General features: G+C 47.8%; 1 protein-coding gene across 4 annotated transcripts; it reads left to right on the top strand.

Moving 5' to 3' along the window:
- Positions 1-145: 145 nt before the first annotated feature.
- On the top strand, positions 146-16,398 carry LOC141541626 (carnitine O-palmitoyltransferase 2, mitochondrial-like). Of its 4 annotated transcripts, none has more exons than XM_074265904.1 (5): positions 146-442; positions 4,982-5,062; positions 5,542-5,648; positions 7,776-9,077; positions 15,140-16,398. In XM_074265904.1, the coding sequence occupies exons 1-5, from the start codon at positions 243-245 to the stop codon at positions 15,469-15,471; spliced, it is 2,022 nt and encodes a 673-aa protein (XP_074122005.1). In that variant the 5' UTR covers positions 146-242; the 3' UTR covers positions 15,472-16,398. The 4 variants fall into 4 exon arrangements, with proteins under 4 accessions (XP_074122005.1, XP_074122004.1, XP_074122002.1 ...); XM_074265903.1 differs by having other exon boundaries at positions 147-442; positions 7,776-9,033; XM_074265901.1 differs by having other exon boundaries at positions 148-442; positions 5,512-5,648.
- The last annotated feature ends 8,115 nt before the right edge of the window (positions 16,399-24,513 follow it).

Below are 24,513 nucleotides of genomic sequence, written 5' to 3'. Positions count from 1 at the left end.
CCACCCAGGGACAAAGATGCGGGCAAGAGGAGTTCCGAAAAAGATCCGGGAGCTGCAGTGGCCCGCAAGCTCGGCGGACGCGGCAGGTGAGCGCAGCCAGGGCCGCAGCCTCGAGGAAAGGCGCCTTCGGCCCGGCACGTGGCGGCGGCGGGGGGCGGGGCCCGGGCTCGGCGGGCGGAGGCGCCACTGCGCAGGCGCCCCGGTTGCCCACACAACGGGCCGGGACCTGGAGGCCGGGCCCCATGGCGCTGTCCCAGGGGCCCGGCCTGCTCGGGCTCCTCTTTCGCCATCAGCTGGGCCGTCAGGGCCGCCCCTGGCGCAGGAGCTTCGGGGTCGCCTTCTGGGACATCGGCCGAGACACCGGCGGCAAGAGGAGCGGCGCAGACGCGGGCCTGGTCCCCAGCATCGTCCCCACCCTGCACTACCAGGACAGCCTGCCCCGGTGAAGGAGGGGGCGGGGCGGGGCCCGCGTGGGGGCGGGGCCAGGGGCGGGGCCTGACCCAGAGGGAAGGGTCCCGTTCTCCAGCATAGCCCAGGGAGGAGGAGCCAGAGGGGACCGGGCTTTTAGTGAGGGGGCGGGGTTCAGGCCGGACTCTGCATGACCCGGTTTGGGGTGCCTGGTGCACAGAAGGGGCGTAAGCTAAGTGTCCCCGCGACCCGGGCCCTGGCAGCCCCGAGTTCAGGTCCAGCCGGGCACCGCGTCTCTGGCTGCTCGCTCCACAGGCGGCCAGAGGGCGCCCCTGCGAGGTCTCGGAGCTGGGCTCCCCTTAGGCCCAGACAGGTCCTTGAGAGTCCTCAGAGGCAGTGACAGTGCTCCTCTAGGCTCAGGTGGGTCAGATAGTGCTGTGCTCCCACGTGGTGCTGGGCTCCCGCATGGTGCTCCCTGGCAGGTTGGGAGCCCCCCTGCTGAAAATGTCCTCCCTCACGGCAGTCTGCAATGACGTCATCAGGAAGAGCACCGTGTAACACTCTGAGCTGTGCCGGGTGCTTTTCTGCCTCTGGAGAGAGGGACTCTCAGCCCCATTTTACAGATGAGGAAACTGAGGCAAGCAGAGGCGAAGTGACTTGTCTGAGGTCAGACTTGAACTTGGCTCCAAGCTCCAGGCCCAAGCTGCGTCCCCTGTGCCACAAGAGTGGGTGTGACCGGCCCTCAAGGACTATTTAGCCCATTAACCAATGAGTGTTTACAGGAGACTTCCTGAGATGCTAAGACCCGACAGCACCTTAAATGCCCACCCTGGCTTTGGGCTCCCTGGGTTTTGTCCCTGGGAGGAGGGGCTCAGACTTAGAGCAGGGGTAGAGAGCATCTAACCCCTCCCACTGACTCCACCTGTGAGTGGCCCCTCCCAGTGACCCCCGGGCTGCCCTGTGGCCCCTCCTTCCCGGCGAGGCTGGGCCCTGCCGGGCCACTCTTCTCAGGGGACCAGGTGAGCCCCCTTTGGCACTAGGCCCACACTCCCAAGTCTTCTGTCCCCAGGGCTCCTTCCCAGAGGCGGCAAAGAACAGACACGAAACACAGCGTGGCCACCCACGGCATCTGTGACTGTCCGTGACTGCTGGCTGGGTCTGATGTGCCCGGATGTAGAGATGGCCCTTATCAAAGGGGTCATGAATTCATTGAGAACTGCCTCCCACAGGCGAGCTTATGGAACCAGAGCTGCCCAGCTGAGGGAACCAGTGGAAGGGGCATCTGCCAGGGACAAGTCCCAGCTTGCAGGATGGGCATTGATTTCAGAATTCAGTTCCGGTGCAACCAATCCGCTGTCCAATTGTGGGGCTGCTCAGAGAGGTCGGGGAGGTCAGCCAGCTCTGTCAGAAGGAAGCAGGCAGGCTGGGAGGCTAAGGATGCCCTTCCCAGAAGGTGGATTGTAGAAGGCTGAAACTACCAAAAGGTGTGGTTCAATCAGATAACCGAGCCCTTAAGGCTAATTACCTCTAGGCTGGGAGACAATGACTCTATTAGCATATGTTTGGATAAATGGCTCTTCTCACTCCTGGAGCTTGAGGAATGTTTGGTGCTAAGATAATCTTAGGGCAAGGATTGGAGGGCGGAGGGAGAGAGGTAGGAGGCGGCAGGATGAGGAGGAGAGAGGCTGGTGATCTGGACTCCAGGATCCAGGATTTTGCTTGTCTGCCTCCTTCACTTCTTCCTCTAAAGACCAGGACTTTAATTTATCCTGATTCTGGCTGACCCCGAGGCCCTCCAGGGAGCCAGCCCGTACTACAGTAGATGAAGACATTAATTAAAAATGAAGAGACTAAAACTTCGGCATCTTTAGAAAGGCACCGGCCACAGGGAGAACCTTGGTGCTGTCCAAACTGGTCATCCTGTCTCCAGCCTCCATGCCTTTGCAATGGTGGTTGGCCTTTGGCCAGTTCTGGCCAGATGCAGCTTTGGGAAAGCTCTTTCAGATCCTTCTCTCTGATGCTCAGAGTGGCTGGGCTTTGGCAGCCGGATCCAGAGCTCTGAACCCAGAGTCAGGAGAACTGAGTTCTTGCTCCAGCTCTGCCCTTCTGGACTTCACAGAGTCCAGCAGCATCAGTACAGCTGCCTCACGCTCAGTTGCTAACCTGGACAGTCAGCTAGGAAGAGCTTTTGGAGAGTATTTGGACAAGGATTATTGTGCCTGCAGTGAGCAGTGGTCAAAAAAAAAAAAAAAAAAAAAAAGTTCAGAGCCCGGAGGTTCAGCTTGATGTAGTTAAGCCATTTCCCTTCTGTTGGACTCAGTTCCTATGGCTGTAAGATCGAGTGATTTGAACACAAATAAAACAAAATATTTGGAATAAAATTATGTGACGTTGTGATGTGACAATGATGAGGTCTAGCTAAGGGATACCTAAATAAAAATTAGGATTAATTGAGGTCTAGTGGCAGGTTCGGGGTACGGGTCGTCAAATGGAGCTCCCCTTTGGATTCGGCACAAGGATACAAAGTTAAATGAGTTGTAGTGGCGGTGGGAGAGTCCCTTGTAAATGAATTTACAGGCCCGAAGACATAGATTGATAAAAGAGGTTTATTGTAGGGTTTGGAAGTAAGGTTAAAGTCTGGTTAGCAAAAGGAGTTAGATAGAGGAAGAAATACACCAAAAGTGGCGGGACAGAGAGTCTGTGATGCAAAGCATGGGCGCTCGCATGTTTCAACTCTCTGCCAAGAGATGATTCTAGCTTGGCTCTTTTATTTGCTTGAAGGAGCCTATGGATGGAGTCCCAGGTTGATTCCTCAGGGCCAGAACCTACCATGTAGGGGTTGGGAAACCTGAGCAGATCATTAGAATGGGGGCTGGGTACAGCCCAAATTAGCTCAGATACGGCTCTCTCCCCTTGAAATACAAAAGGGTGGTTTTGTCCAGATCTTGTAAATCAAAGGTCAGTCCCAAAGAGGGTTGGAGATCAGAAAAGGAATCTTAAAGGGGCCACCGCCCGTATCAACAGTAGTGACCAGGTATAGACAGAAGAGAAATAAGAAGGGTCTTCCCTCATTCCTGCTCTGGATATTCACTCTCCTTGGTGTTCCCCAAACTCATCATCCCATCTCCAGCCTCCATCTCTGCAAAGATTGCCTCCCATTCTTTTTATTATTATAATTATTATTATTATTAGTTTATCTCTATAGAAAATTTGGTTAGTGTCAGCTGAACTCTCTAGAAAGATTGATTAGTGGTACTTAACAGAGGTGGGGTTGGTTTCTAGGGCGAGATAGGATTAAGAAATCTGGGTTCAAGGTGACTGACTTCTAGAAGAGAGGTTTCCTGTGTCACATACACGTTAAGTGTGTTAAAGTATATGTTAAATAGAATATGTGTATACATATTTATGCAGTTATCTTGTTGCACAAGAAAAATCAGATCTAGAAAGAAGGTTAAAAAAACCTTAGAAAAACAAAAATTCAAGCAAACAATAACAGAAAGAGTGCAAATGCTCTGTTGTGGTTCACACTCATTTCCCAGTGTCCTTTTTCTGGGTGTCGCTGGTTCTGTTCATCACTGATCAATTGGAACTGATTTAGATCCTCTCATTGTTGGAGAGGGCCATGTCCATCAGAATTGGTCCTTATACAGTATTGTTGTTGAAGTGTATAATGATCTCCTGTTTCTGCTCATTTCATTCAGCATCAGTTCCTGTAAACCTCTCCAGGTCTTTCTGAAATCATCCTGCTGGTCATTTCTTACAGAACAATAATATACCATAACTTATTCAGCCATTCTCCACCTGATGGGCATCCACTCAGTTCCTTGCCACTATGAAAAGGGCTGCCACAAACATTCTTGCACATACAAGTCCCTTTCCCTTCTTTAGTATTTCTTTGGGATATAAGCCCAGTAGTAGCACTGTTGGGTCAAAGGGTATGCACAGTTTGATAACTTTTTGGGCATAGTTCCAGATTGCTCTCCAGAAGGATTAGATCCATTCACAACTCCACCAACAATGTATCAGTGTCCCAGTTATCCTACATTCCCTCCAACATTCCTCATTATCTTTTCCTGTCATCTTAGCCAATCTGAGAGGTATGTAGTGATATCTCAGAGTTGTCTTAATTTGTATTTCTCTGATCAATAGTGATTTGGAACACTCTTTCATATGGTTAGAAATAGTTTCAATTTCTTCTTCTGAGAATTGTCTGTTCATATCTTTGACCATTCTCTCAGTTGGAGAATGGCTTGATTTCTTATAAATTATAGTCAATTCTCTCTATGTTTTGGAAATGAGGTTGCTTCCCATTCTTGGAATGGGCACTGGAGAACGTTGGTCTTGGGGGAAGGGTTGGTGAGTTTTGCTGAATTGGGATCTGCCTTCTGGATGACTGGGGTGGCAGGTTCTTTGGGTGGAGGTATAAAATGCAGTGAGCTCTCCGAGGACTTGTGCAGCCCCCCTCTCCTCCCTGCACTGGGTCTGGTGATGGCGGGAGAATCCTTCCCGAGCCCCTCCTCTCCCGAGTCTGGGCCCAAGCTGGACCAGACTAATGGACCTATTTTCTCTTCAGATTACCCATTCCCAGACTTGAAGACTCTATCGGACGGTACCTGAGAGCACAGAAGCCTCTGTTAACTGAAGATCAGTTCAGGTATAGATGAGAAAGAAAGAAATGAGAAACTCTCCATGTTGTGTAAGGAACGGCCCGAGTGCAGAGAATTTTGCCCTCATGCCCCCCTCAGCAATCACAGGGGCAGAGGAGGTGCCACAGGCCTTCCTTTCCAGTGGGGCCTTTGGCTGCCCGAAGCCCCAGCCAACTCCAGGTTCTCTGGAGATTGATTAGCGATAGCCTTGGCCCATGATTTCTAGGCTAGCTCAGGTTATATTGATCGACAGCTCAGTAACAGGGAATGTCTGGGGTGACCTCTTTCCCTCCCACTGATTCCTCCCGAGGAGGGGCCCAGGGAGAGGAAGCTGGAGGATGGGCTGCTAGTGGGGTCACCAACCCAGGCAGGGAAGGGTGGGAGTGGGGGCTGGGAAAGGAGGGGGAGAGACCGGAATGCGGAGGAGCAGCCCTGCTCATGTGCTCCTGGAAGCCAGCACGTGAGCCACTGGCCTCCATTTTTTCAGGAGAACAGAAGAATTCTCCTACAACTTTCAAAACGGCCTCGGCAAAGAGCTGCACGAAATGCTGGTTTTTCACGATCAGCACAGTCAGCACACTAGCTACATTTCAGGTAGGAGGCGATGCCTCGGTCAGGGGGAGGTGGCCTGGGTGTTGGTGGGGGCACCTGCGTCCCAGCCCTCCCCTTCCCCACCGATGACTTTGATGGCCTCTGCCTCCAGGGAAGGAGTTCTGGACATGGAGAGAAATAAGCATTTATTAAGCACCTACCATGTGCCTGGTACTAGGCCCAGTACTTCACAATGCCCTGCAGGGAGGTGCTCTTATCACCCCATTTTGCAGCTGAGGAAAGTGAGGCAAACAGGGTAAAGTGACCTGTCCAGGGTCACACAACTGGGAAGTGTCTGAGGCTGGATTTGACTGTGGCGCTGGACTCTGTAGCTGTCCTGGTGCAGTCCATGGTCCTGCCGTGCACCCTCCCTCATCATGCAGCCTGAATCTATTCCATTCCAGGAGCCCCACTCCCTCCCTTTGGCCTATGGGTGGAGGAGGAGGCTAGTTCATGGCAGGGGCCGGCCCTCGGGAAGACTGCATGTAGAGATCAGTGGTCCCCGCCTCTCTGCCACGCCTGCAGTGGCCCTCCCCTCCTGGCCCCCATCACTCTCTGCTCCCTGGACCTTGTTTCCCACCCCAGGACCATTGCTGTAGCTGCATTGGGTCTGCCCGCCTTGCCTCCCCCCTCCAGCCGTCTGAGGATCCTCCTGTTGGTGGTCTGCCCACACCTTCCTGTTCTTCATAAACTCCAGTGACTTCCTGTCCCCTCTGGAACCCAAGTTGGACTTTGAAGGCCTTAGGCATGGCCCTGCCACCCTCCCCATCTCTTCAGGGTCTCACTGTGGCCCAGGGATGCCCCGCCTCCTTGCTCTCCTGTCTCTAGCCATCATCTCTGGCCGTGACCCCCGCCCTCCCAGGCTGCCCTGGTTCTTCAGCTCCCACCTAAGACGGTTTTCCTGCTCCCCCTTTGTTCTAGCTCCTGCCCTTGGTTACCCCACCTGTAGCTTGTCTGGATGTAGCTTTCTGCATGTTGTCTTCTCTGTTCCACAGTAGGGATGGCTTCACTGGGCCTTTCTTAGATCTCCCCAGCTTTGCATGATGCTTAGCAATAGCTACTGCTTAGAACGGCTTGGAGACTTTTATTTAATAATACCCTGGCTTAGAACATCACTCTGGCTTAGAACATCACCTTGGTTTAGAACATCACCCTGACTTAGAACAGAGTACCCTGGCTTAGAACAGCACCCTGGCTTAGAGCAGCACCCTGGTCAGCCCCTAGCCACTAAGAAGTATGGACCACAGATAGCCTGTTTCCTGTAACCCCAGAAGCACAAGCCGGGCAGCTGTTTTGAGCCCAAAACATGTGGCAAAGGGAATGCTCCCATGAAACAATGGGTGGCACTATTTCTCCTGAGGGACTGGGCTTTGCCCCTGCATATGTTCTGGCTGGGGAGCCCGGGGGCTTTGTTTTAACAATGACCTGCAGAGATCAAATAGAGGGAAGTCGGCATCAGACACCCAGATGAAATCAATCGTCTTAGGCTGTTTTTGAAAAGATGAACCAGAGGCTAGCAGGTGCACCAGATCAAGGGTGCTGGGACATTCTGCCTGAGTGCCTTTGGGACCAAGATCCCCAGGGTCTTTTTTTTTTTTTTTTTTTTTTTTTTTGCAGAGGCAATTGGAGTTAAGTGACTTGCCCAGGGTCACACAGGAAGTTTTAAGTGTCTGAGGTCAAATTTGAACTCAGGTCATCCTGACCTCAGGGCTGCTGCTCTACCCACTGCACCACCTAGCTGGCCCTACCCATTGTCTTTCCATGAATCTATACAATCGAAGCACAGGGAAGTGGAAAGCATTTCAGAGACCATAGGAGAGACCTTAGAGGTCCGGACCAATTGCCCTCATTTTACAGACAAGAAAAGTGAAGCCCAGAGAGGGGAACTGACTTGCCTGAGTCTTTCCAGGGAGTGATGATAGAGCAGGGATTTGAATCCATCTCCTCTCACCCCAAACCTGGTGCTCCTGAGTTCCAATCCCTGGTTTTACAGAGGGAGAAGTTGAGGCCCTGGGAAGGCCCCGGCCACGTGCTGAAGCTGAGGCTAAAGCCCAGGGTTCCAGACCACTGTCCAGCTCTTGCTGCTGCCCCCCCTTTTTTTTTAACCTCACAGCTCTCCTTTGTCCCCAGATGTGTGGCTGAATTCCTATCTGGGCCGTCGCCATCCACCTGTGTTCAATATGAACGTGGGCTTGGCTTTCCAGCCTGACCCCAAAGCAGAGTACAACGAGCAGCTGACGCGGGCCACCAACATGACCGTCTCGATCGTCAGGTTCCTGAGGGCCTTCCGAACGGGTACGCTTGAGCCTGAGGTGTTGCACATCTACCCGGAGAAGACAGACACCAAGTTCTTCAAGAATGGCATCTGCTGGATCCCCAAGTCCTTCGTGTGCCACGTGGCCTCCGTGTTCAACGTCTACCCCATGGACATGTCCCAGAACTTCCGGCTTTTCAGCACCTCCCGCCTGCCCAAGTTGGCTCAGGACAAGCTGCTCACGGACGAGAGGGCCAAGCACCTCCTGGTGCTCAGGAATGGCAACTTTTACATCTTTAACATCCTCCAGAGCGATGGAACCATGATCCAGATCTCAGAAATCCACGCCAACCTCAAGCACATCCTCTCTGACGAGAGCCCTGTGCCTGACTTCCCCTTGGCGTACCTGACAACTGAGAAGCGGGACAGGTGGGCACAGCTGAGGCAGGCGCTCCTGGACAATGGCAACCAGGAGGCCCTCAAGAAGGTGGAGACGGCCATCTTCAGCCTGTGCCTGGACGAGCTGCCGGTGCAGGACCTCGAGCAGTTCACGCAGATCATGCTGTACGGCAATGGGCACAACCGCTGGTATGACAAGTCCTTCAACCTGATCCTGACCAAGGACGGTTCGGCGGCCATCAACTTTGAGCACTCATGGGGGGACGTGCTGACCATGCTGCGCTTCATGAAGGAGGTGTTCCAGGACAGCACGGAGGCCCCCGCCGTGCGGCCCCAGGAGGTGCCCCCGACCGCTGGTGCCCCCGGAGCCGTGAAGAAGCTCGACTTCCACCTGAACGACTCCCTGAAAGCGGGCATCGCCACTGCCAGAGCCAACTACGACATGGGCGTGCGGACCTTCCTGGTCAAGCTGGTGCAGTTTCAGAAGGAGGGCAAGCGCTTCCTGAAGCAGGAGGGCATCAGCCCCGACGCCATGATCCAGCTCGCCTTCCAGATGGCTTTCTTCAAAATCAAAGGGCAGATCGCAGCCTCCTACGAGCCGTGCAGCACGGCCGCCTACAAACACGGCCGCACCGAGGTGATCCGGCCCACCTCCATCCACAGCAAGGACTGTGTCCTGGCCTTCCAGCGGCCCTCCCGGCACGCCGTGGCCGAGCTCAAGGACCTGCTGCTCAGGTGCTCCACCTACCACGTCAGTCTGATCAGGGAAGCCGTCCGGGGTGAGTGGTGGGGAGTCACCTTCCTAGAGGGCCAAGGCTGGGGGGCATGGTCCCAGGTCAGGCGTACCGCTCCAGCACATGCTCTGCCTCATGTCTCTTCTTCAAGTGTTCTTCCTTGGTCTTGAGACAAGAGGAGCAATGAGGGCGAGGGTTCCAAGAGCCACCCTCCGGAAAGGGTGAGCACTCCTCCATGACTCGCCTGCCAACTGCCCCACTAGTCCTCCCCAGCCAGCCAGGAGGCTCCAGGGGCCCTTCCTCTCCCAAGGGCACAATGACAGCAATCAGGGCTCTGAACAGGGGGAGTCCAGAGGCTCCTGGAGGAGGGCTTGGTCAGAGTACCAGGTCCTTCCAGGGAGCTGAGTCTCCTAAGAGGCTTTCACACTCAGTGACAAAAGAGCTCTTACCAGAAACAAAGCTTCTCCCCCTTTGCCCATACCACCAGGGTCACCCCTTCCCTAGTGCTGGTTCTCCTGGAGGGGACTGATAAACGTCCCTGGAAGCCTGCTCAGTCCTCCTCTTCTTCCTCTTTCTTCTCTTCTCTTTCTGTCTTCCTCTTTCTCCTTCTCCTCCTTTTCCTCCTCCTCCTCTGAACCATAGCCCTCAGGTTGTGGCTTCTGCCCCTTCAGAGCTTCTGACACCCGGGCAACCCAACCGCTCGCCAGCGCCAGGGCTCTAGAGTAGCCCCTCCTGTCAGCTGGGCACAGCCTTAGGCCTCGGTGGCCAGGCTTGGACAGAGGCCAAACCGTGCACCCGGCTGAGTCCCAGAGCACATTATGATTGCTGAACTCTCAGCGGGGTCCACGGGGCTTTCCGGCATCCATGAACTCTTAAGGGAAGTTTTGGTTTTTCAAACCTGAGCTGGCCACTCAGTCAGCATCTGTTTGGTACAGGCCCTAGGCCAGCCACTGTACCAAGCCCTAGGAATACAGGGGTTAAGGATCAAGCACTCTTGGCTGTCAGCTTCCATTCCATAGGGGCGGCAGCACATACACCTGGAACGAGAATGGGAGCTCCCGGAGAGCGGGGAGGGTCTCGCTTAGGACATGAGTGCTGGGGTGCTTCATTCATTCGGGTCGATACAAAAACAGACGAAGTAGACCCCATAATGCCAGTGGTCAGTGGGGGAAGGAACAATCCTCCCTGGAGGAGGCCCTGCTTTGACTCCAGCTTTGAAAGAGGCCGAGGACTCAGAGCTAGAGGCAGTGCATTGTGGGTGGGGGCACGGCCTGGCCATGGGAGAGAGAATGTGTACATGGAGGCCAGTTTGACTGGATCTTAGCTTGTGTGAAGGGGGCAGCGTGTAATCAGGCTGGAGCCAGATGGGGGAGGGGTCCAAGGGGCAAACCTGCACCCCGGTGATGGGTCTCCTCCAGCGGCATATGGTCCGGATGTGGGGCTAGCTGGAGAGTCCTGCACTGGGAGCTTGAGGAGATCCAAGTTCAAACTAGAGCTGCTCCCTTTCTCAAGTCTTGTTGCTCTTTTTGGGAGGGAGAGGAGGAGATAAGGTAAGAGGAGGAGACATTTGAGGGCTCAAACAAATGGATGTGAAGCCAGGGGAAGGGATGAGAGGAGCATTGCTCTTTGCCCCACTCAGGCCACGATCTGATGGGGGGCTGGGAGAACAAAGGTTATCAGCTGAGGAGGGGGTCAGGGAAGGCTTCTCTGAGGAGCTGGTATTTGAGTTTGACTTTTAGAATGATCGCTGCCGAGAAGAAAGAGCATTGGCCATTGTGACTAGAAGCACTGAGGCAGAAAGCAGAGAAGGGGCAGGGAGAGGGGGACTGGTCCTTCGTGGCCTTCGGTTAGGAGGGCTTGGATGGGATGGACGAGGGCCTTCAAAGTCGGGGGCTCTGAGCGGAGGAGCTTTGGACTTGACGTAGAGGGCAAGGTGTGGCTGAAGAATTCCCAGCCGCCCTTTTCCCCTTCTGCCTTGTGGAGAGGAAGAAAGCCCAACAGCAAGGCAGCAGGACCTAGAACCGGAATCCTTGAGGGGGATGCCTTAAAGGGTCTTTCTGACCCTGCCCATTGCACAAACCCCTTCAGAGGTGTTCACAGTCACTTTTGGGGGGGGAGAATTAATTTCAGTTCCCTTAAATTGCTCCTTATTCAAGCGTCTGTTAGGAGCTGGGGACACTGAAGAAAGTCTGACTTCAGGGACCTTATTGCTCCCTCCCAACTGAGAGGCCAACAGAGGTATTACCACTGGCTGAACAATCATGCTTTGGTTTCAAGATCCAGAGGAAGGGATCTCCAGCCATATCCCGTGCTCCTGAAAGGTCTGGCCCATCTATCCAGCTTGGAGACACTCGATCATTTGAGTGAGATCATTAGAGAGAGTCTGACACAGTGGGCTTTCCTTTAAGCCACATTTCCATGAATCTGAGTCCTTTCCCCCAGTAGATCCCCAGAGTAGATTCTAGTTAGAGAGAGAATGTAGTAATATTCTCTTAAAAGAATCTTTAACTCCTTTGGGAAAAAAATCATTCCTTGAGGATCCCCTGTTTGGGAACAATATTCTCCTCTCAGACTTTCCAGAATACATGCTTTGTACACTTTTCTGATACGCACCCCCCCCCAATTTCGCAGAGAAATATCAGCAATTGAGAAAAATAGATGAGATGCCTTGAATAAATAAAATTTGAAAGGGAAAGTTAGCAGCGCTCAAGAATGAAGTCCTGAAGAAACAGTTCCAATGAGATGGAAAAGGAGAAATCCAAAGATGAGCAGACGATGAAGGTAATAGCCAAGATGGGGCATGACTACAGGAGCGTGGTGGGCTCGGCAGAAGAATGCCAGCAGCATGGAGGCTGAAACCTGAAGGATGGAACATGGGGGGCTAGAGCATGGAGGCTGGGGCAAGGAGGCTGAAACATGAAGGATGGGACATGGGGACTGGAGCATGGAGGCTGAAACATGAAGGATGGAATATAGAGGTTGGAGCATGAAGGCTGGAGCATGGAGGCTGGGGCATGGAGGCTGGGGCACGGAGGCTGAAACATGAAGGATGGAATATAGAGGTTGGAGCATGAAGGCTGGGGCACGGAGGCTAGAGCATGGAGGCTGGGGCAAGGAGGCTGAAACATGAAGGATGGAATATAGAGGTTGGAGCATGAAGGCTGGGGCAAGGAGGCTGGAGCATGGAAGCTGGGGCAAGGAGGCTGAAACATGAAGGATGGGACATGGGGACTGGAGCATGGAGGCTGAAACATGAAGGATGGAATATAGAGGTTGGAGCATGAAGGCTGGAGCATGGAGGCTGGGGCACGGAGGCTAGAGCATGGAGGCTGGGGCAAGGAGGCTGAAACATGAAGGATGGAATATAGAGGTTGGAGCATGAAGGCTGGGGCACGGAGGCTAGAGCATGGAGGCTGGGGCAAGGAGGCTGAAACATGAAGGATGGAATATAGAGGTTGGAGCATGAAGGCTGGGGCAAGGAGGCTGGAGCATGGAAGCTGGGGCAAGGAGGCTGAAACATGAAGGATGGGACATGCGGGTTGGAGCATGAAGGTTGGGTTATAAAGGCTGTGGGATGGAGGATGGAGGATGGAGGATGGAGACCACACAGAGGCGGCCAACAGAAAAGCCATTGTAGAAAAGTGGAAGATCAAAGAAGGGAATCTGTCACTGCTTGCAGAGGGGGGTTGGGGAAGAAGGCAGGACAGTGCAGCAATATTTAAATTGATGGGCATTTATTAACTGGCATGATGGTGCTGGGCATGGGATGGAGTGCTAGGAGTATGTATGAGAGGTGAGGAACATCCCCTGATCTCCAGACTCTGGTATTCGAGTGGAGGAGAACACAAGTGCATGCACCAATATGGACAGAACAGAGAGAGAGAGAGAAAACACATAGATGCCAGGTGGTCAATGACCTGTGGATCAGAGGGCACTGGTGCTTGGCAGGAGCAGAGAAGAAAGATGAAGGCAGGAGAGAGCCCTTGAGCTGGGCCCGGAGGAAGACAAGGATTCCATCAGGTGCAAATGAGAAGGAGCACACACGCCTCCTGGGACATGGCCAGTCACGAGGGAGGCAGACACTCCATGTGGCTGATGACCAAAGAAGATCAAGGAGGAATGGCTGGCAAGCTGGGAGAAGCAGCAAAAGAGAGCAGCGGTGCCCCAAAGAAGGCCGGTTGGCAGGATCCTAGAGTGTGAGTGATAGCAAGGAACGTATAAAGAGGAGCTTGAAACGTTGAGAATGAGCAGAGCCAGGGAGCTTGGCCACAAGAGAATTGACCACTTGGAAGAGATCTGTGTCAGTTATGAGCAGATGCGTGGGAGAAGTGGACACAAGTTGAGATAGATTTTCTGTCCAGGGATTTGGCCAAGAAACACAGAAGGGATACGGAATGTTGAGGGCTGGCAGGATCTTGGGAGATTTTTTCAGAGTGGAAGACACTTGAATACATTGGAAGCAGAAACAAATGGGGGAATCAGAGGCAGGGAAAGTTAAAGGAGCAGTCTGTTTTAAAAAAAAAAAAAAAAAAAAGGTGGGAGGGAAAGGGACCAGAGACTCATTTAGAGAAGTTGGTTTAGGCCAGGAGAAAAGCCCCCCCATTTATCAGAGCCTAGGATGAGAGCTAAGGTGCAGGAGCTTTGATATGAAGAGAAAGGGAGAAAAGGAGACATAGAGAATGGCCTCTGTTTTTGGAGCGGAATGGATAGAATTCAAAGACTTTTTACTTCTTCCTTCTGTCTTAGCTTCTTTATGATTTGATTCAGGGGAACATTTCCTCAATTCCTTCTCTCCCCTACTAGTATTAGCACTGTCTTTCTCTTCAAAGTGGCTCACGTTCATTTATCTCTTTCCCTGTTGTATTTCACACACACCCTGCCCCCAGCACAGAAGAGCGCAAGCTTCTTGACAGTGGATATTTGACAATTTGTCTCCCCAACCTGCCAGCTCGGGGCCTTGCACGCAGTAGGGATGGAAATGGAATTCCCTTCCTGGGGATGAGATAGAGGCCTGCAAGGCAAAGCACATTCGATGGATTTAGGGCCACACCAAAGGAACGATCACCCATGGGCTGGAGCCGACTTGGAAAGGATACTGGGCTCTTTGTGGGGGAGGTTTTCATGGGAGGCACGAATCAAGTTATCGATGGCAGACTGAGCTAGGAAGGACAGCAGGCACCTGAAACAACAGCAGAATTTTTTAAAAGGCTTGTCAGCCTTGAATGTGGGAACCACATCAAATCCCCTGATGTTTAACAGGGATGAATGCAAAATCGGATGTTCGCGTCAAAGACTCCAATTATTCTTTGATTAAAAAGAACAAGGGAGCTGTGGTGGAATCGTAAGTGGTCCACAAAAAGCTGGTGGAGTCAGAGAATGAGTCAGTAATGATTTGTAGAAGCCAAAAAAGCAAATACAGGTTTAGGTTGTAGTGAGGCCCGTTGTTTTAACGAGAGCTGATGAGAGCGCCGTTACCTTCCACCCTTCCACGTCAATGAATTGTTCAGTTGTTCAGAAGGGCAGTCAGAGGCAGGGTTCCCAAGACAGTGATAGACCTTGAAATGTCTGTTACGGGAACTGAAGGTGTGCAGGCTCGAGAAAAGTCTTGCCGAGGGGAGACATGAATCTGTCCTCAAGCCTTTAAGGGCTGGCCTGTGAAAAAGAGGTGAGACTTGTCCATCTCGGCTTTAAAATAATTAGGAGGAATGGTGGATGTTTCAGAGAGGAAAATTTAAGCTGGAGGTCAGAAAATGTGCCAAGAAGATCTGCTCTTAACCAAAGTGGGGATGGCGGCCTTGGGAGGTGATGGGCCCCCTCATGGAGTGCCCCAAGCAAAGGTGGTGGGACCACCTGTGGAACCCATTCTCATTCAGGTGGGGGTGGGGCTAGATGATCTAGAGGGCCCATTCCTAGTTAGGTCATAGATCATGGCACCTGGAGCCCAAGGCCTTTGGGATCTTCCAGGACAACACCTTCATTTTAGAGATGGAAAACTTAGGCCCAGAGAAGGCGATGACCTTGCTTGAGGTTACAGGGCTACCCTGGGGGGGTAGGAGGGGGCCATTTCCTAAGCTGAAATACCACTACCATTCTGGTCATTCTCACAGGTCAAGGCTTTGACAGACACTTGCTGGCTCTCCGGATCCTGGCAGAGACCAAGAAGAACTGCTTGCCTAATATCTTCTTTGACTCCGCCTATGGTCAGCTCAATCACACGTTCATCTTCTCGAGGCACCTGTTTAGCCCAACGTTAAAATTCGGGGCTTCCATGCCCATAGTGCCCGACGGCCTTGGGATTGCTTACTTTGTTCAAGATGACAGCATTACCTTCAACATCACCTGTTGCACCGATTACAATATCCAGGACTTCACCCAGGCCCTCAGAACTAGCCTGGAAAACATCATAGTCGTTTTAAAAGGGGAATCCATTGCACAGTAGTGCTTTCCAGCCTCCCCCAGAATGAACCATGGGAGCTGGTAGAATGAAAGAGAGACCAGATTTTTTTCCCTGGGCCACAATGGCCACAAAGTTGGGAGTTAGTGAAATCCTGTCTCCACCAGTCATCTGCAACCCGTTGTCCGTATGCTCTAAAGCTTCTCAGCCTTTCAGGAAGGGGTGTGTGTGTGTGTGTGTGTGTGTGTGTGTGTGTGTGTGTGTACACACACACACGCACACATATACACACACTGTCCTCCCCACCACAGCTTCTCTATTTGTCTGTCTGTCTCAGCGATTTACCATCTTTTCTATCACCAGTCTATCTTTCTTCTATCAATCATCTATGTTAAACTCCTAATATAACAATCTATTGTTTAGCATCTGACAATCATCTCTCTATCACCTACCCCACTACTAATTGTCTATTTCTATACTCTGTTTTCACATCTACCCATTGACCATCTCTGTATGTTTCTGTCCATCAGTATCTCCATCCATCCATCCATATTATCTATCAAGATTTCTCCTTTTTTTTAACCTACTGTATCTGCTTTTCTTTCCATCCTTCCCTTTTTCTAACCCTTACTTTTCTGTCTTTCTCTGTAACCACATGTTTTCCCATCTAGCTAGCTTGCCATCATCTAGCTCAATAAGCTGGTATGCTTGGGTTACCCTTCAGCGCTTTTTGGTTTCAACTCTTACTCAAAGACTTTCTAAAATTCTCTGAGCCCCGGCTCCCCCGCAGAGCCTCCTGAGCGAGATTCCATCTCCATCTGATGACAAAGACCTTCACAATGCCAGTTGGAGCGGGGACGTCAATGGAGACTGCCTCTTCGAACACCAGGAGCAGCAAGGATAGAGCCAAATGGAAAGACCCGGTCTTGTTTTTTGTTTTGCTTTTTAAATAAATCTCTGGTATCATCTGAATTGCTCATTTGTCTGTCTGTTTAGTTTTTTTTAGGTGGAACACTAAAAATATTTTGACCGTCGGTACTTCTATGAGGTTGAGTTCTTCTTGTCCAATAGAGTTCTAGCTGATGGTGGATTTGTTTGTTTGCTTTTTTGGCACCAGACACCCGAGGGCCTCCTCTTTCCATCATAGTTGTGTTGGGGCAGCCAGGTGGTGCAGTGGATAGAGAGCCAGCCCTGAAGTCAGGAGGACCTGAGTTCAAATCTGACCTGAGACACTTAACACTTCCTAGCTGTGTGACCTGGGCAAGTCACTTAACCCGAAATGCTTCAGGAAGAAAAAAAAAGACATCATAGTTGTCTCTAGTTTCCATTCATTCCTCTCCAGTTGCAGGCTGGCCAAGGTGAAAAAGAGTGAAAAAGTAGCTAAACAAGGCTTCCCTGTCTACGTGCCCCTTGGCTGTGCCTGACTTTGGGAGTTTGCCTCCTCCTGCTGTAGCTCAGGGAAGGTTCCACTGTGCCCAGTGCTCAAGCTCATCCACAGCTGAAAACAGAGGTCATAATGTAAGTTAAGCGCCAGCTTTTGCCAGTCTATCTCCATCACCACATCCCTAGGTTGGGCTACCCTAGGTTTGTCATCTGATCCCAAATTCAGGAGGATGGAGAGTATTGGAGATCCTCCATTGCCTCTTTACAATGGAAGCCCAGAGTTCTGAGTCCCAGGGCTTGTCCCACTTGGATGTCCAGGCTGGGGGGTCCAACTTTACCCCAAATGCCCCAGAGCTCAGGAATCCTTTCAAACAGGCATGTAACCACCTGTCAGATTGGCTAAGATGACAGGAACAAATAACGATGAATGTTGGAGGGGATGTGGGAAAACTGGGACACTGATGCATTGTTGGTGGAGTTGTGAAAGAATCCAGCCATTCTGGAGAGCAATCTGGAATTATGCCCAAAAAGTTATCAAAATGTGCATACCTTTTGATCCAGCAGTGTCTCTCCTGGGCTTATATCCCAAAGAAATACTAAAGAGCAGAAAGGAACCTGTATGTGCCAAAATGTTTGTGGCAGCTCTTTTTGTAGTGGCTAGAAACTGGAAAATGAATGGATGTCCATCAGTTGGAGAATGGTTGGGTAAATTATGGTATATGAAGGTTATGGAATATTATTGTTCTGTAAGAAATGACCAGCAGGAGGAATACAGAGAGGCCTGGAGAGACTTACATCAACTGTTGCTGAGTGAAATGAGCAGAACCAGTACTGTATACTTCAACAACAATACTGTATGAGGATGTATTCTGATGGAAGTGGAAATCTTCAACATAAAGAAGATCCAACTCACTTCCAGTTGATCAATGATGGACAGAAACAACTACACCCAGAGAAGGAACACTGGGAAGTGAATGTAAATTGTTAGCACTACTGTCTGTCTGCCCAGGTTACTTACACCTTCGGAAGCTAATAATTAATGTGCAACAAGAAAATGGTATTTACACACATATATTGTATCTAGGTTATACTGTAACACATGTAAAATGTATGGGATTGCCTGTCATCTAGGGGAGGGAATAGAGGGAGGGAGGGGAAAATTTGGAAAAATGAATACAAGGGATAATGTTATAAAAAAAATTACTCATTCATATATACTGTCAAAAAATTTTTATAATTATAAAATAAAAATTAAAAAAAAAACAGGCGTGTAAATGACCTGAATACTCCCAGACATCGGGGCCCACCAGTCACGTGCTGATCACTCCGGGATTAAAGCTCCAGAAGCTTTTCCTTCGCAATGGAACTGGCTGAATCGTGACCACAGCCCTTGGAGGCCCACATGCTTTATCATCTGGTTCCTACTTATTTAACACTAGAGAAAAAAATCATTCCAATGGCCCCAGGGAATATATGAAGAGAAGCTCTTTCATATCTGATCAGTGTCCTGTCACTCTACCTTCCATCAAGTAGTCAACTTGAACCCAAGCTATGACTTTTGACTTCCCTCATTTGCAGGGGACTCTGACCAAAGTACAGCCCTTCTCCTAAAGCCTCACTAAGAAGGGCTAAAATGGAGCTGATGTGCCATGTAAAGTTTTAGGCTCCTAAAAGCCTCACCCAGGGTTGGAGGTCATAGATCCAGGCTGGAGTTAAAGCCTATGTCTGCAAAGTTCCTGTTCTTTGTTCTTCCTTCCTAATAACCACCCCTTTGGACCCCTCCCACTGGCTGTATAATACTGGAGGAGGGAGGTAGAAACTTGTTAATGTCCCATAAAACATAAAAAAATTACAGAGGAAAAAAAAAGAAGTTTGACACAAGAACTCACAAAGCTGCATTATCCCAGAACCACATTCATAGATGAAACTGGCAGGACGATATATAGAAACTGGAATAAATATTTTTCAACATTTCCATATCTTTTTTCATCATCAATCATATTGGATTCATTATAAAAAATTTTAATAATAATAAAAAACCCTGAAAATTCCATCCACAGAAATTTTAATTACACACCTGCCCTGTGCATTCATATATAGTCAACACCAATCATGATAAAGATGGGGAGAGCAGCTGGACTATACAAACAGAAGAGAAAGTCAGGGTCTACAGAGGTGACACAATTTTGAAAACATTGAAGGACTGGTTTTTCAGAATAGCTTAGAGAAAGATACTGAACAATTGGAATAGCACTTTTTGTTGGGATGCCATGTACCTACCTTCTCATCTCCAGAAAATATGAAAATGAACCACAACTGGTGCATTGTTGGTGGAGTTGTGAACTGAAGAGTAATTTTGGAAGTATGGCCAAAGGGCAATCAAAGTACATGTACCCTTTGATCCAGCAATACAATTATTAGGTTGGGAACTCAGAAGAGATCATGAAAGAGGGAAAAGGACTTGCATGTGCCAAAAATATAGCAGTCTTTTTTGTGGTGGCAAAGAATTGGAAATTGAGAAGGTGCCCCTCGACTGGGGAATGGCTGAACATGCAATGGAATATTATTGTGCAATAAGAAATGATGAGCAGGCAGATTTCAGAAAAACCTGGGAAAACTTAAATGAATTAATACAAAGTAAAATGAGCAGAACCAGGATAACATTGTATACAGCATCAGCAACGTTGTGCAATAATCAACCATAAATGATTTAACTCAACAACACAATGACCCAAGATACAGAGAACCCATTGTGGAAAATGCCGTCCAACTCCAGAGAAAGAACAGATAAATTCTGAATGCAGATTAAAACATACTTTTTTCCACTTTATTTATTTTTTTGTGTTTTTTCCCTTTGATCTGTTTCTTCTTTTATAATTATAACTATAACAATACCATGGAGATATGTTTTGCATCATTGCACATATGTAACTAAGAAATTGCGTACCATTTTAGGAACAGTAGAGAGAAGGGAAGGGGGGGAGAAAAAAATTTGGAACTTAAAATCTTGGAAAAATGAATGCTAACATTGTCTTTGCATATGATTGGGAGAAAAGTGCTACCAAAAAAAAGAAGAGCCACAAATAATTTGAAGATAACCTTGATGAACATATGAAAGGGGAACAGAGAGGTTTTCACAAATCATTTTTCTAGCATACAGTTTCATCACCACAATGTAGACAATCCTGTTCCTGTTTTGGATCTTTTCTAAAAGCGCTTATTTCAGTAGAACAAAACCTTAAACACCCTTCTCCAATAAGGTAACTCTCATGTGTACAATAGACAACATTCCTTGATAGACTCAACAATGGAAACAATCTTTGTTCCGAACATTGATATCAAGAGGGGCACAAAATAAGAATGGCCCCCAAAGGTGTGTTTTCCACAGTCATGGAGGACATCTGGGGTAGGTTTCCAGCAGAAGAAAGGTTCCATACATGGTGAGGACTTCCTTCTAGATGCTCCTGTTTTGGAATGGCACTGTATTTTATTGCGTTGAGTCTCAATGAAATCCATCTACACGTCACTTATGCTACTCAATTCACACACAAATAAATCAAGCAGATGAAGAATATGTATCATCCAGACAAATGGACTCTGTCGATGGAGGATTGTGTTAGGCCTAGACTGATTGGGATGAGAGGAAACAGACTATATTTCATTTAGGAAATTACTTAGGATTTTCAAAATCATCGGCTTTCCCCTGAAACCTTCTTTATCACCAGTATTCTTCAAATGCTATCTGACTAAGAATCACGTATTGCAACATCCAAGGAATCAAAAAAGGTTGGATACCCAAAGGGTAATGGAGAAAACCCTAATAGGTTTAAGTATTAATGGTCACCAATAGGATGAATGCAGAGAGGCCTAGAGAGACTGACAGGAACTGATGCTGAGGGAAGTGAGCAGGACATACATCAACAATACTGTATGAGGATGTATTCTGATGGAAGTGCATATCTTTGACAAAGAGAAGATCTAACTCAGTTCCAATTGATCAATGATGGACAAAAGCAGCTACACCCAGAGAAGGAACACTGGGAAATGAGTGTAAACTGTTTGTACTTTTGTTTTTCTTCCCAGGTTATTTTTACCTTCTAAATCCATTTCTTCCTGTGCAACAAGAGAACTGTTCTGTTCCACACACACACATACACATATATATATTGTATCTAGGAATATACTATAACATGTTTAACATGTATAAGACTGGCTGCCATCTAGGGGAGGGAGTGGAGGGAGGGAAGGGAAAAGTTGGAACAGAAGTGAGTGCAAGCGATAATGTTGTAAACAATTACCCAGGCATATGTACTGTCAATAAAAAGTTATAATAAAAAAGGACATTAATTACTTAATATAAAGTAATATCATTAAATTACTACAAAAAAAGCATTAATGGTCACCCCAATGGTATCAAGCTCAAATAAAGATGGATCCCTGTAGGCTACATGTTGACTTAAAAAACCACAAATGAACACTATTTATGGGGTATTTTTATTTGCTTTTTTTTTTTTTTTTTCCTGAGGCTGGGGTTAAGAGACTTGCCCAGGGTCACACAGGTAGGAAGTGTTAAGTGTCTGAGACCAGATTTGAACTCAGGTCCTCCTGACTTCAGGGCTGGTGCTCTATCCACTGCGCCACCTAGCTGCCCCATTTGCTTTTTTATCTGTTATTATTTGTTAAACATTTCTCAGATTCATTTTAATTTGGTTTGGATGGCACTTGGGAGTTTTGTGAGGTACACGCAGGCTCTCTGGGATAGCATGTGCTACCAAAGAAAACTCACAAAACGAATCATTGTAAAAGACTTCAAGATGTATGATTGAGAAAGGAGACAGCCCAGTCACGTACTGAGAATGAGGTCTGATATATGGAAAGCCTCTAAAGAATGTGTTTTAGAGACCAAAGAATAATTCAATTCCATTATTCAGCTTTCCAATAGCTACATACTGTTATCAAACCAGAAAGGTGTTAGTGAGCTAATATTAGATTACAATGTTTGAACATATATTAAGGTTATCATTTCTCCCTCCCTAACTTAAACCAAAATAAACTGCAGTAGTTAGAATGAATGTCTAAGGTATCACAATATTGATTTTACTTAGAAAAGAAAAGCAAACCTCAAATTTTCATTAAACAGTATGTTCATGCTATACATATTTTTTTCTTCCTTTCTTCCTTTCTTACTTTTTTTCTTTCTTTCTCCTTCCTTCCTTCCTTCCTCCCTCTCTCCCTCCCTCCTTCCCTTCCTTCCTTTCCTAAGGCAATTAGGGTTAAGTGACTTGCCCACGGTCATGTAGCTAGGGAATGTTAAGTATCTGAGATCAGATTTGAACTGAGGTCCTCTTGACTTCAGGGCTGGTGCTCTATCCACTGCACCACCTAGCTGCCCCTACATAGTTTTAATTGATTTAATGAAACCAAAGAGAACATGTCTGAGAATATAGTTCAGAGGGAATGAAGACAAGTATTTTTCCAACATCTCATACAAAACATGTTAGAGTTGCATGTAGTATAACACTTGGGTCCAGTGTTTCATGTGTGATGTGTCAGCATCTCCTTCAGGAGATAGCATTTCCTTAATTGGAGCTGCATTGCTCATTCCTCTTTATGACAAATCCCCTTTTGGCCAGAGAATTCTAGTTGGTCTCTAAATAAGGAGGAATTCTAAGTCTTGCAGGGCTTTCTTATTTCTAAGAATGTTTGGCCAAAGCAAAATTCATACAATTAGAACCCAGAGACTAACAGACTTCTGGCCTGACCTTTGCTTCTGTTCTCTCAACCAGCTCTAGAACCGTCTTGAACGGTTTAACTCCTAACCTACAGCAGTAAACCCTAATTGGGTTGGAATAGTGGGGAGTTGCCAACCTTTAAAGTTCCCCATAGTACTTTTCAGCAAGCAGAAAGTTGAGCTCATAGCCCAGTTAGCAAGAGTAATCATTTTTAAAAAGGAAGCCACCAGATGGCGTACTTCCCCTCCCCTGACCAGATGGCCAGACCTCAAGGCATCCCTCTGGCTCCCTTATCTCCTCCAGCAGTGGCCATTCGCCCCACAAAAAGTCTCGTACTGATGTTTTAGGGGATGTACCTCCCCATCACAGGGGAGTTCTCTGCTCTGTGGCTTCTGGCCTCACCTCTCAATTGAAGCTGCTCACTCCAAAGTTCCCTACGATGGTCTTTTCTCATTCTTTCTGAGCTTCTGCAGCCTTAGTACTGTTGACCATCTGGGCTTGGACACCCTTCCATTCGGAGTTCCCCACTGCTCTCCTCCTATCGTCTGACAGCTCCCTCACACTTTACTTTCCCTTAGGATATCCCCCAAGGCTCTGTCTTGAACTTTCTTCCCTCCCTACATTTTCTCATTTGGTGACTTCTCCCATAGGTTTAATTATCATTGTTAAACAGATGAATCTCAGTTTTATATATCTAGCCTTAAGACTCTGGGGCATCAGATGTTCCACAAGATCAATTTATATATTTATATATAATTTTTATTTTTTTAAATTTATGTTATTTTTATATATTTATATTATAATATATATTTATTTCTCTTTTTATTCTTGATTTGGAGCATTCTTTCATGTGATTGCAAATAATTTATAATTATAATTATATATATATGTGTGTTATATATATATAATTATATGTATATAAAAATTATATATATATATATATATATATATATATATATATATATATATATATATATATATATATATATATATATATATGTTAGTCTTCATGGCTCCCAAACCCTTATCAGAGAAATTTGATCCAAAGACTTCCCACCCCCATCTAATTATTTTCCTTCTCATACTAGGTTCATTAATGTTTGTTCATTAGCTTTTCAAATTCACACGATCAAAGTTATCTTTTTTTCTTTTGTAACTGCCTCTATCTACAAGAGGTCTATAATCTGTTTCTCTTATAATTTTTAATTGCGCGATCTTTAACATTGTCATTTATCCACTTAAAGGGGCAATTAGGAGGTGCACCAGACAGTTTACTGGGCTTGGAATCAGGAAAACTCCTCTTTGAGAGTTCCAATCAGGCTTCCCACATACTCACTTAGTTGTGTGATCCCGAGCAAATCATTCAGCCCCATTTGCTCTAGTTTCTCATCTTTAAAACGAGCTGGAGAAAGAAATGGCAAACCACTCTAGTGTCTTAGCTAAGACAACCCCCTAATGGGGTCATGGAGAGTCGGACATGACTGAAATGACTCAACAGCAATAACTCCATAGAAGTCCCTGTTCTATGGGGTGGGATGCAACAATCTGAGCCTAATTTCTGCCAGACTGCTTTCCAGTTTTTTCTAGTTATTTTTTAATCAAAAAGTTTTTTCCTCTAGGCAATCTATGATTTTCACTTCATTTAACATTAGGTTATTGAGTTCCATTGACTCTGGCTCTCCCATGTCTATTCTGTTCCATTGATCCATCTCTCTATTGTTTACCGGATACCAGATGATTTTTACAACTGCTGCTTTGTAGCATAGTTTGAGGTCTGACAGTTTGATTTCTTCCTTTGTCCCTATTTTTGTCATCATTTCCCTTGATATTTTAGATATTGTTTTTCCAAATGAATTTTGTTATTATTTTGTCAGGTTTTATACATTATCTCCATAGTAATTTAATTGGTGTGGCATTAAACATTCGATTAATTTTGGCAATATTGTTATTTTTTATTTTATTGGTATGGCCT

The sequence above is a fragment of the Sminthopsis crassicaudata genome, chromosome 4 (assembly GCF_048593235.1).
Source record: "Sminthopsis crassicaudata isolate SCR6 chromosome 4, ASM4859323v1, whole genome shotgun sequence".
Classification (NCBI taxonomy): Eukaryota; Metazoa; Chordata; class Mammalia; order Dasyuromorphia; family Dasyuridae; genus Sminthopsis; species Sminthopsis crassicaudata.
Note: the sequence above shows the minus strand (reverse complement) of the source record. Positions and strands in the feature narration are given on the sequence as shown.

Coding starts and splice junctions, on each gene's coding strand:
- LOC141541626 (XM_074265904.1), top strand. CDS start 243: ATGGCGCTGTCCCAGGGGCCCGGCCTGCTCGGGCTCCTCTTTCGCCAT. Junction 443..4,981: donor TACCAGGACAGCCTGCCCCG/GTGAAGGAGGGG, acceptor TTTTCTCTTCAG/ATTACCCATTCCCAGACTTG. Junction 5,649..7,775: donor GCACACTAGCTACATTTCAG/GTAGGAGGCGAT, acceptor CTTTGTCCCCAG/ATGTGTGGCTGAATTCCTAT.